This window comes from Malaclemys terrapin, chromosome 2 (genome assembly GCF_027887155.1).
Source record: "Malaclemys terrapin pileata isolate rMalTer1 chromosome 2, rMalTer1.hap1, whole genome shotgun sequence".
NCBI classification, from domain to species: Eukaryota; Metazoa; Chordata; order Testudines; family Emydidae; genus Malaclemys; species Malaclemys terrapin.
In genome coordinates this window covers 121951245-121967341 of record NC_071506.1, presented here as the reverse complement: position 1 = coordinate 121967341, position 16097 = coordinate 121951245, and the positions used below count along the sequence as shown (strand labels likewise).

Here is a 16097-nt window from a genome sequence, read left to right as displayed (position 1 = left end):
GTTTTCCAAACCATCTTAGCGGGCTCCATAAGAGCTTCATTCACTGGAATAGCAATCTTCATAGATGTCGAAGTGTGTCAAATATCTAGGAGTTTATGTTGGGACTCCTGAACCCTCGAAGGGACTCTGCAGTCTGTCAACATTCTGAAACTGCTTGACCTCATCTGCCATAGAAGGTGGTGGAGACATGACAACTTCATCAGGAGATGAGGAGGAAATATTAGTAAGAGGTGTCACCTCCTTATCGGCTCTTGCTCCTCAAAGGTCTCTTCCTCTGGCATAGGTGATGGTAAAGAGGATTCAGGAGAATGGGCTCTTCTCTGTTCCCTCCGGTGTTGCGAGGACCTCAGTGTAGATTGTTAGTGACAGCATGCCCATGGACCCCAGCCAGGCCATTGAGGAGGCACAAATGGCATAGGTGGAGGCAGCCATCTTTGTTCTGGCCATGTGAACGTCATCTGAGGTTTCTCCTCCTGAAATATGTCAGGATAGGAGGGAAAGTGAGGTGTCCTAGAATAGGTAAGGGAGCCCTACACTGAAATTTGAGAGTTTGATGAGTCCTCTTCCACATTCTCTAAGCCGGGCGATAGCTCTTTGGCTTGCAGAGTAGATGAGGGTGAGTGTGGTGCTCTACGTGATATAGGGTTTGGTGACCTAGAAATCTTGACATTGACAAATCCCCAACACTTGTTAACAGAGGAAATTCTGGCTCAGATCAAAAGGATACCTAGACTCTTGTGGTACTAATGGTAACAAAGATTGGACCAAGTGGGAACCTGTGGAAGATGGTTTCAGTTCTGATGCAGCTGGTACTGAGTGCTTGGTATGGGATTCCCTTGGTACCATAGGTAGGTGAGCTGTCTTTGGTATGGTTAATTTTCTTATCAGTACTGAATGTTGTTCAGAGATGGGCTTGGTCTTTTCAACTCTGTCTCTGCCACTCTGGGTATGGGTATACAATTGTTCCTCTTTGCCTTTGCAGTACTGGCCTCACTCAGAGTCTTCATTGAACTCCCCTGGGGATCTGAACTATTTGTAGCCTTCTTGTAAGATGGTGACTGAGAGCTTCTTGGAAATATACTCCTTACCTGCTTCTGCTTAGTGGCAGATATAGATGAGGAGTTTGGTAACGTAAATGTGCCTGGTTCCACAGTACCACCTACCTCTCTACCGGTCTCCAGTGACAGAGATATCAATAGAGACCAGGCACGAGCTGAACTGGGTGGTCTATGTACATGGGATTCTTTGCTCCTCGATCCAAAGCTGGACATAAAGCTTGCTCCATCATTAGGAGTTTTAACTTAATTCTCTACTTTTTCAGGATCTACCCTTGAAGGAAGTGCAGATCTTGCACTTACTGGGGATATAAGTATCACCTAGACTGGAGTGTCTGTCACTTATCGGAATTGCCTCCCAACAGGAGAGGCACCTCCTGAATCCTGGAGAGCCTGGCATTCCGAGCAAAACTAATAAAAATTTAACCCCTAGAAGGAAAAATCTCCTAATTATATAATTATCTCTGTGAATGAAAAGTTTTGTTTTTGTTTTCAGAAAGAAAAAAAACAGGAACAATTCTTCCACCAACTATAACACTATAAGAAATTACAAGGTATCTATCTGAGAAAAAACTAAGTCTTAGAGAATAGGCACACAGGAGATTCTGTCTCAGGTCAAACGTAGCTGAGAAAGAACTTCGAGCAGTTGGCCTGCACACCCCCATATAGCCTCAGCACAGGGAGCAAAGTGCATGCATGGGCCAAACGGGCACAGCTACTAAAAATTTCTGATCAAAGGAGCACAGCGCAGGCACACTTGAAGTGGAGAACCCACAAGGATACTACTCGATGAACTGTATTTCTTATCCTTGTTATTGTGAGGGAAACCTCAAAATGAACCAAATGTAAAGTGATAAATGTTGCTTTATATAGTCTGAAACAATGGCACTGAGGTGATTTTTGGTCTCAACAGTATATTAAACTCTAACCTAAAGATGACAATTTAAGCATCAGCATTTAAACTCAGTGCTGATCATTTTAGCAGAAGCATCCAGCTAATATGTTTATCACGCAATCAGAACTTCCCTTACCTGGCATGATTTCAAATGCCCCAGCTACTGTCTTGTACTCAGCTACCAAATCCTCCAGCTTCTCCTCTGGCAAGTACTATGATAAGTTATGGGTTGCCAATACAAAATCTTTAGCACACTGGAAGTGTGGAGACAGTATTAAATACACTACATTTATTACCAATCAGTAGAGGCTCTGATACTGATTGTGCTATTTATTGATAATAAATTTTGTTTTTTAATTCTAAGTGAAGCTGCTGCAGGACTTTTAGTTTGCTACAGATCCATGACACAAAGTTAAAGCCAGATTGCCATTGAGCACACAGACCTTAGTTATATGGCTATTTATGGCAGCTGCGTTTTAGTTATCTAGAACGAAGACTATAGTAACAGTGACAGGCAGTGATTTAGTGTAGTAGTTCTTGAGGTAAACCACCAATCATCAAGAGATGTGATGAGTTTTCTAAACTCATTAACATTTCAAACTAAGGATTTATAAAAATGACTGTTCACCTATGTTTACTATGGTATTCGAAGCCATCAATACTTTTGCAAAAGGACTATTGAAAACATTAGTGTTTTGTCTTTATAGAATAGACATCCATACCTCCTGGTGCATCTATTTCTCCATCTCCTCTCTCTCAACACAGATGGTTCTTCAGAAAGGGCAGGTTAATTTCAAACTCCATGAACTCTGAGTTTATTTACAAAAAGGATTCCATGGATCACTTGAAGGTTTAATGATCTGGAATTTTTGCCTGAGGACTCATTTTATTTGACACTGTAGCAGTGAAAGACCAGTGAGGCTCACCATCCTGATGCAATCAATCTTTAAGACACACCCCCTCCCCCCAAGGTTGTGACAACCTCAGTTCAAGACTTGGCACCAATGGGGCATAATTTTGTTCTGTGAAGTGTAGAAACACTGGATCTTAACTTGGAAAGCCTGAACACTGACCAGAATGGAAGAATAAAACTATTACCAAGGTTTCCATTGAGAAGGAAAGTCTACAAACACCGGGCTATGAATACCTGCAGGAGTTGGTCTACCCAAAAGTGATCCAACTTCTACCATACCAATTTTTTTCTATTGCATTTCAATTAAATAAGAGATAATAATTGCCACACTTTATATTGCTCAAAATATGTATAAACGAAAAAAAAAAATCAACTAGCACATATAGGACTCAGTGATCATAGTCCAACTGAGCACCCTACTTTACAAGCCTCATAAAACTGCAGACTGGATCTGTGCAAGCTACCAATCGCACTTACTGTAATTAAAATATAAGGACTTCCTAAAGTGAAATAAACAACAACTCACTGAAGGTTTAGATTGTACAAGGAGCCATTTGTCTCATATTGTTTCTCTGTAAAGAAAATACTCCTCCCATCCTTCGTTTTAGCTAAACAGACACTATACTACATGTTTTTCACTCCTGCTATGCTTCTACAGAGAATGTGCAAATTCAGAAGCTGATAATGTTAAATCTGCTTTGTCAAAGTGCACACGGCATTACTTAACATCCTGGTCAGCACACTTTGGACTCTGCCATTCACAGGAACACTTGCAATATCCAGATAAAATTACTCCCTCTCAGGAGAAACTCCTAACGCTGGCTAATCCGGCTGTCTGTATTATATACTTGTTCTAAGTTTCAGTGTGGCAAAAGAAAGTACTGTAATTAAAAAACAAAACAATCACACACAAAAAGCAAGAAAACAACTTTTCTCAACATTGTAAACTAAAAGCTGAATCCTAGTCCTACCTGCCTCCATGCTGTGGTGCTTGCCAGCACTGGTGGACTGTATGACCCCCTCTGCACCCCAGATATGGGGGGTTACACAAACCCTAAGGGCACAATCCTGTTCAGGGACAGCTCTATAGCACTTAAGTGTTGTCAACTCTGGTGATTTTATCACAAATCTGAGGTGATTTTCTTAAAGCCCTAGCTCCTGGAGTCTTGTGATTATGTGAAAATGTTGGCTTTCATGTAAAAGAAAAATGAAAGTTTCCAGCTCTTGCAGAAGCCACATAAAGAAACCCAACATTTACTATTCCAGAAATAATTTTAAAGCCAATTTCAACATTGTGTGGAGCCTGATTCATGATTTCTCAATGCTCGGTGATGGCGATACTGCACGTATGCAGTCACTTTATTCTTCCCTACTGCTCAAAGATTGAGTTAGAGGCTTTGACACACCTGGTTGCTAAGAGATGATGTTGCGGAAGCAGAGGACATAATTCCCTGAACTGACTGATATGTAGCTAAGGAGAAACACTGCACACCACAGACTCTCCAGTCACTCCCAGGTGACAGCTCTGAAATAGAAGACAAGGCACAATCTAACTGAAGGATCCCCGTATCCCTGGTGACCAATAATTAGAGAGGGGGGAAGGAGTGACACACTAATACCCACCTGCCTAAAATATTTTCTACTTTTCATAATATGGGCACTTGGATGCCGAGTGTATCCAATAACTTGGATACCCCTTCTTGCCCAGATGCAGCTTCACGGGCATTATTACAAACTTACTGCAGTAAAATAAATGAGCTCAGCACAAGGAATGGGAGGGACTGGGACATAGAGGGCTGCTTGATGGGGCAGAAAGCTCATTTGTTTGAACTTACAGGCCTCTAGTAAACTCCCTGGGGACTTGAGAGTGAAGAATAACTCCGCCCTCTCCCCCTTTGCTCTGGGATTGACCATCCTCTCCAGCATCAGCTGACTCAGCACAGTCAGTTTAAATGGCAATAAGAGGCAAATACATACTGTCACTTAGTTGCATACACCAGACCAGGACTTGTCTCCAAAGGAACTACTGTCATAAAAAAATGATCTTTTGGGGGGAGGGGGGAGGTTCCTTTCCATCACAAGAGACTGTTAGTTAACATCATTTCTAGGCTACAGATGAAGGACTCTTTCGAAGTTATCTTTGAAATACACACATGACTACTAAATGCAATAGATAAAGTCAAACTACAGTTGCAGGGTATTAGCTGCTTTCTTTTCTCCACAGTGCCAGCCCTTTAAAAGATACCAGAGATTGGTTCCTTCGCGCATTTATAAAGAAAGGAAGTATACGTAGTACTATATCCATTCCTTGCATGTTGCACTACACTGACTGAATGGCTGTACTTCTTAGCTAAAATATCAGAGATTTGAAAGAGGAAAATATCATGCCACAAATACAGTGCACTGCTCTAGCCAATTAAAAACAATGCTAGTCCAATTGTTATCACATAATGGCACTCTGCCAATATATCTGAGGATATTAGGAACTAGTACTGCAGTGATGCAGAGGCAGCTCTGCTTGGAAAATTAGTTTAATGCTGGGATAATGCTTTTATTTTAAAAAAGGAACAAAAATTCCCAGAGTGAAAGGCAGTATTCAAGCCGTGACAGTGGGGAAGTCCTAATATCTACATGCTAACAAGCCACATCCTTGACTGAGTCTGTGGTTATAATCTATGATTGATAATAGCTAATACAAAATTACTTCATCTGAGCTCAAGGCTAATACAGAAAAAAAAACTGTGGGGTTTTGGGCTTCAGGTGAGATATCCTAGAAGTTAAATATGTGTAAGGGAATAGTATGCAGCGTTGCTGTACAGTAATAGGACAGGATCAAGATGGGGCGATGCTTAGAAAAAAGAGATGTCTAGACAGAAGGGTTGGGATGGGAATACAGTTATGGCAATGGAAAGATGGGTAGAGATGTCTGGATGAAAGGCTTAATGAGAATGCGGCCAAGGACAATATGATGTAAGGAGGGATCTCTCAATAGAAAGGTGAGTGTCTTGGAATGTGACTATCAGGGCTGAAGACCAAGGCTGGGGCTAGGCAGAAGTCTAGGTAACAGGAAGGGGCACACAGTTGCCCTGGGAAGTAGAAAGGAGACACTCATCACAACAAGTGCTATCCACCAGTCTGTCTTCTTCTTAATGTCATATAACAGAGGGATGGATAAAGTAAGGGGCGAGAGATAAACAGGGAAATGAGGAAGGAAACAAAAGGTAGAAGAGGAGAGGATATAGACAAGGAGGAAAAAAAGGAAAAAAAAAAGAGAAAAATGGAGAAAACCCATCCTGCTCAGAACCGCGTCAGGCAGCCACAGACAGCATTTTTTCTCGAAAACAGCTGACTCCAGTATCACAGGTAGTAGGAGAGATAAAGCGTAGGCCTTACATGAAAGATACAAAAACTGGAATTTTAATGAAAATAAACCAAATGGTTAGAAAGGGGGGATGTCAGTTTTTTTGTTCATTAAAAGTTTCTACATGACATATTTTTAACATGCGAATGGGAATGACCCAGGTCCTTACTCCAAACCTTGATTGTGGATTCTAAACCTACCACAATTTCAGCTTCTTACCTACTTTGGCCCTTCCACCCACTCACTCCCCCAACCCCAAGAGACCCCCATTTCACATGGAATGAATTGCAAAGGCAGTGTCTGTCAAATGTTCACCATAAGCTAGTGATGGTCCAAAGTTCACAAGGGTGCTGCCCTGGTTCTCTTGTTTCAGAGATCTACTGAAAAACAGTCTCTGACTCCTTTCACCAGTTTCCCATTTTAAAACCTTCACTGTAATAATCAGGTCTAGAGTTTTGAATTTCCAAAATTACAACTACTTTACTATGCATACCAGTGAGTGTAGTGCACAGACATCTGCTGAATTGTTTTTTTTACAAGAATTCCACTAAAGCAATGGTCTCCAACCTTTTTACGCCCAAGATCACTTTTTGAATATAAGGGCAACGAGGATGTACCCTGCCCTATCCAAGAGGCCCCACCCCTTCCTCAAAGCCCTGCCCCACTCACTCCATTCCCCCCCAACCCTCTGTTGTTTGCTCTCCCCCACCCTCACTCACTTTCACCAGGCTGGGGCAGAGGGTTGAGGTTCTGGAGGGGGTGTGGGCTCTCGGCTGGGGCTAAGGGGTTTGCAGTGTGGGAGGGGGCTCTAGGCTGAGCCTGGGGTAGGGGGTTGGAGTGCAGGAGGGGGTCTAGGGTGTGGGCTGTAGGAGGGAGTTTGGGTGCAGGAGGGTGCTCCGGGCTGGGGCAAAGTGTTGGGGTGCAGCAGGGGGTACAGGGTGCTAGCTCTGGAGGGGGTCTGGGCTGGGACAGGGGGTTGGAGTGCAGGAGAGGGTATGCGGTGCTGACTCGGAGAGGGGTCAGAGCTGGGGCTTGCGGTGCAGCAGGGGGCTCGGGGTGCAAAAGAGGGTATGGGGTGCTGGCTCCGGGAGGCAGCTCAGTGCTGAGGGCTGGGGTGCTGGCTCTGGGAGGGAGCTCAGGGTGGGGCTTGGGATGCAGGCACTGGGAGGGGGCTCAGGGATGGTTTGTGGCCTCCTGCTGGTCAGCACTTAGCTCTGGCTGCTCCCAGTTGGCAGCGGGCACAGCGAGGGTAAGGCAGGCTCCCTGCCTACCCTAGCCCCATACCACTCCTAAAAGGGACCAATGCGCCCTTGGCCCCTGGGGGGGGGGAGCGGCGGGGAGCACGTGGCTCCAAGCACTACCCCCGCAGCTCTCCCGGCCAATGGGAGCTGCAGGGGCAGTGCTTGCAGGCAGGAGCAGTGCACGAAGGGAGACACCTGCCCCTCCTCCCCCGGGGCCATGGGGCAGCACTGGCCACTTCCAGGAGTGGCATGGGGCCAGGATAGGCAGGGAGTCTGCCTTAGCAGAAGCCACAGTGCACCACCGGAGATCGTGATCGACTGGGAGATCCTCTAGGATTGACCAGTCGATTGCGATCGACCGGTTGGTGACCACTGCACTAAAGCCTCTTCTACAGCTCTTCCATAGATTAAGGACATGTCTACACTGTTGCAGGGGGGGATGATCCCAGAGCTGAATGTCTACACCACAGTTAAATAGCCGCAGAACCTGAGCCCTGTAAATCTGACTCAACTGACACTGGCCAGCTGTGGGTGTTTAATTTCAGTGTAGACATATCCTTGGCTCTACGTTGCTCAGGGGTGTGAAAAATCCACATCCCCTGAGTGATGCCGTAAAACCAACCTACCCCCTGGTGTAGACAGTGCTAGGTTTGCAGGAGGGCTTCTCCCGTTGACATAGCTCCCACCTCTCAGGGAGGTGGAGTACCGAGGCCGATGGGAGAAGCCCTCCCGTCAGCAGAAGCAGTGTCTTTACTGAAGTGTTACAGCGGTGCAGCTGCTCCACTGCAGCGTTTTAAGTGTAGAACTGCCCTTAGCTACCCTCACGGAGACCTAAAAACAGCTTCCTGCACTGCATCTATGCCCCATGGATTTTGAACCTGCAGTAGGAGAATTTAAATTAGATCTATTTCTGTAACTTCTGGCAACCCAGTTTTACTATTGTAAAAACAGGGAGTGGCTGTACAGTGTATCTGTAAAAATTATACATATAAAAAGGGATTTAGTGATTTATTCTTTTATTCCTGACTATCCAAATAGTCAGCTATTTGTGCATACTGTAGGTGAATGCCTTTTAAACATTAAGACATTCTCATTGCAATTCAAAATAAAAAAATGGAGATGTTCTGTACTCTCTCTGTAAGGCTGTTATTCAATAAATGAGAATCTGTCAGAATAAACTTCACATGTGCACACTGCAGACAGATCAGGATGCAAATACATGAAAGGCACAAAAAGGTTGTAGTTTCCTAGAGGCAGAACTTTAAAAAAAAAATGTAAGGAGGGTTCCAATGCACATTATGCAGTTTATGAATATCTCAGAGTTCCTAGGGTGTAGGGTTTAAATAAGCCTTCTTGTGCAGACCATAGAGCCTGTCACAGGAAACTATTGTTAAGAATTCTGTGGCATAGCTTCAAAGTTTTACGTTAGTAAAACCAATTAAAAAAAAACCCAAACCTATGAACTCCTCCTTGCAAAACAAATTCAAATCACCTTGGATCTGAATATTAAATGAGAGAATGGAAACTTTCTAAAAGACAATAAACAAATAAGGTAGTTGACAGTTTACTGAGCAGGGGGAATCTGTGAAACTGACAATTTACTGAGCATTGTGCCATAGGGATCAATGTGAAGATCTGCTGTCACTTAACATCTTCATTAATGATCTGGAAGAAGGGAGGGAAAAACAGCAGCCTCATTAAATTCACAAATGATACTTAATTGGTAGAGGATGCAAACACCAGTGAGGACAGAGACATTGCAAGGTTAGAAATGCGGATAGGACAAAGATAAAATTATTTGCCATTCGGGAAAATTCAAGCTAATACATATGTAGTTTTTATGGGGTTCATTAAACCTCAACTAAACTGTTGTGACCTCCACCCTTCATTTAAGATAGCTGTGAGAGACACCTAAGTGGCCTCACCTCAGACAAAGAGGATATATGCCAGTCATCCAGTAATTTGGACTTTTGTGGGTCAGGGTCTGTGCAAGACACAGAAAGACAGAAGCTTAAGCTGAAGACCCAGATAGAGGCAGAATCAGAGGAGGAAAAAAGGCCAACCACACACAGCCTGGAAGGAATGCGTGTGGCCCTAAAAGAAGCCTAGAGAGATGTTGTGGGTCAGAATATTGGCTGAGAGAGTTTGGTGCTATGAGCAAGGAAGTGGTATCCTGTGTTTGGTTCCTCCTGTGTTTGGAGAAGCAGGGCTTTGGTATTTTGCTTGATGCAGAATCGATCATCAATTCCTTGTCGCTCTAGGAACAGCCTACAGGTCTCCAAACTTTAACTAGCTGTTCATATCAAAAGGGGTAATATAACCATAGGTACAAAATGGGGAGGGAGGAGAAACGTGGGAAACTGGTGTGATAGTGGCCAGCAAATCAGATATGGATATAGTCTCTGCAATGGGATATGGCAGTAGGAAAGACAAATACAATTTCAGGCACACACACTTCATCTCTGAAGAAGGATGTAATGCTGTAGTCTCTTTCTATAGAACTCTGGTGAGACCACTCCTGGAATACTGGACTCAGTTCAGGATAGTTCCCTTTCAAAGAGATATAGACAAACTGGAGGGAGATTAGGGAAGACTGAATAGTTTGAGGGTGGTGATTTGACTTGTGAATTAAAATAAAATTCTTGGCAAAACAACAATGTTGATGGGATTGAAGGGAAATATAATTACAACTATGTTGATGTTCTCCAAATGTACACATACTGTACAAAGGCCACGCTTACTCTCTTCCTGGGGTTTGGCTTTATTGGTAACTCAGATAACAGTGACAGAACATGAACCTCACACAAAACTTTCTCTCCAAGTTTAGGTGTTCCCTAGGGTCTCCCTGAAGGAGTTCCCCTCTTACAGTCATTCCAATCCCCTTTGGCCTTGGCTACACTCACGCTTCACAGCGCTGCCTTGGCAGCGCTGTGAATCCACGAGTGTAGTCGCGCTGCCAGTCGCAGCACTGCAAGTACTCCACCTCTCCAAGGGGAATAGCTTGCAGCGCTGCGAGTGAGCGTGCAGTGCTGCAGGCGCTGATTACACTGGCGCTTTACAGCGCTGCGCTTGGGGGGGTGTTTTTTCACATCCCTGAGCGCAGCAAGTGTAGCGCTGTGAATTGCCAGTGTAGCCAAGGCCTTCAATACTCCTAGATTGCTTGCATCTGCTGTAACCTCAGAAGCAATTACTCTGCATTAGAGCTGGTTGGTTTGGAAAAAAAGAAGAGAAATTTTGCAAGCTTTTCTTTGTGTGTGTGCCACAGACAAATATTACAGGAGAAGCTGATAATGACCCTAACACTCTCCCTTATAAAAGATTCTTGCAACCTTTTTTTTCAGAAGCTCTAATACCTTATTGTTTGCAAAAGGCCTTTGAAATTGACAGGGGATAAAGCCCTCAGGTTAGAGAAGAGTCTTTTCTTTGTCCCATAAATTTCTATCCAGGTTTTGATGGGATATAAACTATCGAAAATCATGATTTACCTACTCACACTTGCATTTCTCAGAAAAATTTGTGCAGCATCCAAATAATAAGTGAACATGGATGTTCCAAGGCTAGGCTCATGCTACTACCAAAGCAGCTGTAGAGGGAGGGATGGGATAAAGTGAGGCAAGATTATCCTCCTCCCCCACCATCCCTGGCAGTCTTCCTGAACCCAACATGTGGCCCCTGTGGTCCAACCCTTCTCTGCAATAACCGCTTTCTCCTGCTCATGTATTTAGTTTTGTAGTGGCAGAGGTCTATGCTCAGTGCTGAAGATTCAGGGTTCAAAACATCACTGCTGATGCATGGGGGGGGGGGGGAGGGAGAGGACTGTTTCAGTTGTACATAATAATTCACCTTTTTTCTTAAAACCCTTAGGAAGTTACATACAAAAAGACTACATTGAAAAAATGTAATTTAGGTTGCAAAGCCAAGCACTCAAAAGTCAGAAAATGCAAATTAAGGTTGCCTGTGCATTCTGCCTCATTGTGTATATTGATACAATCTTTAATTACACAGCCACATAGGATCTTTTCCACAGAACTCTTAACTCACTCATTACACAGGATGTATACACAAAGGGGCAGAATACAGGTTGCATGTAATCAGCTCCCGGATGGCACCCCTCACCAAAAGTAATCTGGCAGAGCAGATTCAGGCCAAGGGAGGTACAAGAACATGAAACAGCTCTAAATGCTATGCTCTGAAGAGCATAGAAAAAATAAGGTGGTTGACTTTTCATATTTTTGAGAGGTTATTTTTTTTTGCTCAGTCAAACCAATCTGTACTTTTGCTCACTGAATCCTACAAGTCCTATTATGACACTAACATTCTTGTCGCCATAAACAGGGCATCCCTGAGGTCTTTCACATCTCTCTAGAAATTCATTTCTAAGTCCACATGTGAAGTTAAAGGACCAAAGGAAGAGACCATCTACTCAATCATAAATTGAGAACATGAAAGTATGATGGTAAAATACTCTTTCCACTATTTAACCTACTCACACTGGGAACTTTGGAAATGTGGCTAAGAGCAAAGGCTCAAACAGCCTGAAAATAGGTGGGGGGGGGGGGGGAGAAGAGTCAATATACTTGACACAGCATACAAAATATTAATAGGTCACTGTTGAAACCCTTATTCAAATAAAAGTTGATGTGATAACTGGCAGGGTTTATAATGCAACATAGTTTCTATTAAAGACAGACTAGCAAGCTATTTCCATGATTTACTTAGGTATTTCTAATACTACTTAGGAAATCTACATCTGAAATTTGTACTCTTAATGAAATACTTCCTTCCATTCTGTGTATGCTGGTTTGTTGTTGCAGGAGTGGCCACAAATAAGGCTCTGCGGCCCCTACGCTGCACTGGAGTCTATGCTGGGGAGACTAGCATAGATCACAAAGGAGGACTGGGGGGGGAGGTGGGGAGGGGGAAGAGTGTCTATATTAGTTAGAGCCCTGATTTTTGTGACAAAAAACTGTGACTTACTTTTCTTCTCCATGAAAAGCCATGGTATTTGTCATCCTTTCCAGCATGATTCCTGCATAAATTTGGATCTATAGATGTACAATGTAGGCGTGTATGGGGTTTTAAATAGTTGCCAACTATTAAATGATTTTAAACAATTTTTATTGTAAAATAAAAGATTTGACTTCTCATAATTTCCAACAATAAACAATAAGAGTAATTTAAAAATTGTGTGCCATGCCTCTTCTACCTAAAAAAAAAAAATTATATTTTTTGCCATGCTAAATTCATGAATTTCCCCACTTTTAGTCATGACAGCCAATGAATATTAAACATGAGTTCTAGGATGATGACATTACTAGAAGTGGAGAAAACAGCAATGAAACACTTGCTTTGGGGGAGAAGGGCAAGCAGTTGGAAAGAATTACAGGAACACTTACAGATAAATAATAACTGACCAATCTTTGGCACCTACCAACCTGAGGCTATCCTTTTAAGAAAGCACTGGAGGCAGATATACTGTACCTTGTTCCGATATCCAGCCAGCTTCCATAATCTTTAACCAAAAAGAAGAAGTGCTGTGAAATAAGAAAATAATGTTGTTTAGTATATAAATATTGCACAACTTGAAAGACAAGACTAAAACCAATGTTTTCAGGTTGTTTACTCCAGGTTTCTAACTTTTCAAGTGGAACAAGGGCAAGACCTTTCAAGTAATGTTTATTTGGACTAAACTAAACAATATTCTAGGAGCCAGTGGAATCAAACACAAACAGCTAAAGAGGAACAAAGGCTGACTAGTTCTATCAAGATGTGCTCTGTAAAGCACAAAGGATTTCTAATAGAGAGCATTCTTCAAGAGAAGCCGCCCCCAAACAACTTTATTGTTTGGAACACTGGTTCTCAAATTTGGCAGTGACCTTAGGATAGGCTGCATAGCTGTTTTATAGGGACTCTAGCACAGATATTGTGTATGACCTGGGGTAACTCAGTCTCTCTCTGTGCCTCAGTTCTTCATCTGCAAGATGGGAATAATAGTATTTCCCTATCTCACAGGTATGTTGTGAGGATAAATTACACTAAAGAGTGCAAGGTGCTCAGCTACTATGATAATTGAAGCCATATAACTACGTAAAATAGATTTTTAAAAAAAATTTGTCCTAATTTACAGAACACCTCCATAAAGCAAACAGGTGATTTAATTAGCATAAGCAGATACTCAGCAGGGAGGGAGGGAGGACTGTGCAACTCATAATTTTTCATTTTATAGATATCTATATCTATCTATATATCTATACACACACACACACACACACACACACACACACACACACACACACACAAAATGCTCTTCGGTTTTTTAATATGTGAAATTATCAATTTTACATGGATTGAATGTCAATATTTTCCCACCCATGGCCATCACTACCAAATTTAAATAATTAACCATTACTATACATTGCATTGTGGGGGATTTGGGTGAAACAACAAGGATTCTGGGATGGAGCCTAAAGGGACCTGGGATATAGAGTAACGGAAGAAAAAGTGTGTGTCATGTTGGGGGTCACAGGTGAAAATGTTTGAGAAGCTCTGTTTTACAACACAGAGAATGTGTATATTTGTCCGCTGTGAGATACACAAATACCTCAGTCCGTCTGACTTTCCCCACCCACACCTAGTGTGATGTCACCCTGTTCTTTACTTTTTACCCCTAAGCAAAATAAGAGCCAGGAGAAAAACCAAGATCCTCCCAACTCCCTATGAAGCAACAGAAAAAAAACTTGCTCTGACTCCTCCTTCTTGCTCCCCCCACCCCACAGAGTGGCTAAAGAGTTTCATCCCAGTGCCTGATTCACACAGTTACCAAGCCCTGGCTGCCTGGTCTCCCCTTTTCCTACCAGTTAGACAGTCCTGTGTGACCTGTCCTTCCCTAATGACTCTCAGGCTAGAGATACAAGTTTGGAAATGGCAGCATGGAGAAGTGGGTCATGTCCTGTCAGTGAAGGCGGTGCAAGATTCATCAGAAGCAGAGATTTAGGGGAGGTAAGGACTAGCTTCGCCTCCCAGTGACCAGAACTCCTCTTTCCCATCTCTCACACACAACAATCTTTAGTGACCAACAAAAAACTTTAGCAATTAGCTGATGTACACCTTAGGTTAAACTAGTTTCTTAAAGATTATTTCAGACAGAAATCGGGGCAGAAGATTAAAATCAGAGACTTCACCATCTGAAAAGAAGCATTTAAAGCTGGTGGGTTTAGTACAGCAAACCTTTAAAAAAATAAACTCAAAAGCTACTTTAAATTTTTAACAACTGTTCATATTTTAAAATCTTTCATGAGAGAGAACAACAGAATAATGATTCTTGATACTCTCCCTGAAGCGAGGTATGTAAGGAACTCAATGCATTTAAAGGATCACCCTGAAAATCTGCTGTATTTATACTGTATTTATAATGCAAGTTTAGCAAATAACTCCTTATTCAAATAAGTACGTCCAACTCTTTTGACTTCTTAGAATTTGGATGCTACCACTATTAACTATGTGGTCAAACACCATTCTGGGTATATGCAGACAAATGAACTTGCGCCTGCAAGGTTCACCGAGTAATATCACAACAAAGAAAAGATTCCACACAGTGGCTGCATTAAGTGTTTGGTGAGAATAAGAACCATTACCCATTTCACTTCATTTCTGTTTCTATAGTCATCTTCTTTGTTTCATAAATATATAGATGTGTATATGTATATACATAGACCACACACACAATGTCTGCATGTCAAAACTCTGTAGTTTATTAATATTTTAATTCTTTTCCTACTGAAATTATTAAATAAAAAACCAGTTTATAATAAATCTGTATGTGAAAACTAGATAAAAATACTTCTAGGACTTCTAGGATCCAGCCTGCTTGTTACTCTAAGATCAAACTACACATGCTGATGTCTTGTATCTGCTATTTCTCTTATATGGTAAAACTTCTTAAACCACACTGCAATGTGAAATGACATAACACAAACAGCAGGTTTTGTCACTTTGAAGTATATCTTCCAAAACAGAATGTGGGAAGTGAGAGCAAAAATAGTACAACTCCCTGCCTACTGCTTTGAGCGTGTTTCCATTCTAGTCATGGTATAATATAGCAATGCACTGCTTTGTCGAAGGCACTTTTTGGGGAATTAATTGTGTCACTTTAAATTTATAAAGGTTTGTTTTTTTTTTTTTTTTAAAGATGTCTCTATTTAAAAGATTTTGACCATGAGTCTACAATTGGCTGGGGTGAATTTTCCCCACTGCCTCACACAAAGGATACAATTGCTCTACAAAAGATACCTCTCATATATTTTCCAGCCCTTCGCTGATAATTCTGACAACAGGTTTGAAAAATCAGTTCAGTGTCTGACACATCTCTCTCTCTCGTTTTTTTTCTGGCAGCAGGCAAGAAACTGCTGAAAAATTATCTAGACCAGGCACCCAGGTAAATCTGGCATTCCCTTGTGCTTTCATACTTTTAATTTGAACATTTGATTTGCAATACATTAAAAACCAGGAATACTATGTTTAAAACAGCAGAGTGACGAAATGAAGTATAAAAGAATTACACCTCTTAAGAAGCATTCCTTACATGACATACAAAGCATGAAGATGGGGATTTTTATCTGTAAATTATACCAGG

At 42.1% G+C, this 16097-nt stretch overlaps 1 protein-coding gene across 3 annotated transcripts in view; it reads right to left on the bottom strand.

Moving 5' to 3' along the window:
- PIGN (phosphatidylinositol glycan anchor biosynthesis class N) overlaps positions 1-16097 on the bottom strand; it is a 152897-nt gene that overhangs the window by 4770 nt on the left and 132030 nt on the right. For all 3 annotated transcript variants that reach the window (XR_008444007.1, XM_054020085.1, XM_054020087.1), the window contains one exon: positions 12947-12999. Coding sequence is in view for 2 of the 3 variants with exons in the window: in XM_054020085.1 (XP_053876060.1) it covers positions 12947-12999 (53 nt within the window). In the remaining variant the exon portion in view is untranslated. The remainder of the gene's footprint in view (positions 1-12946; positions 13000-16097) is intronic.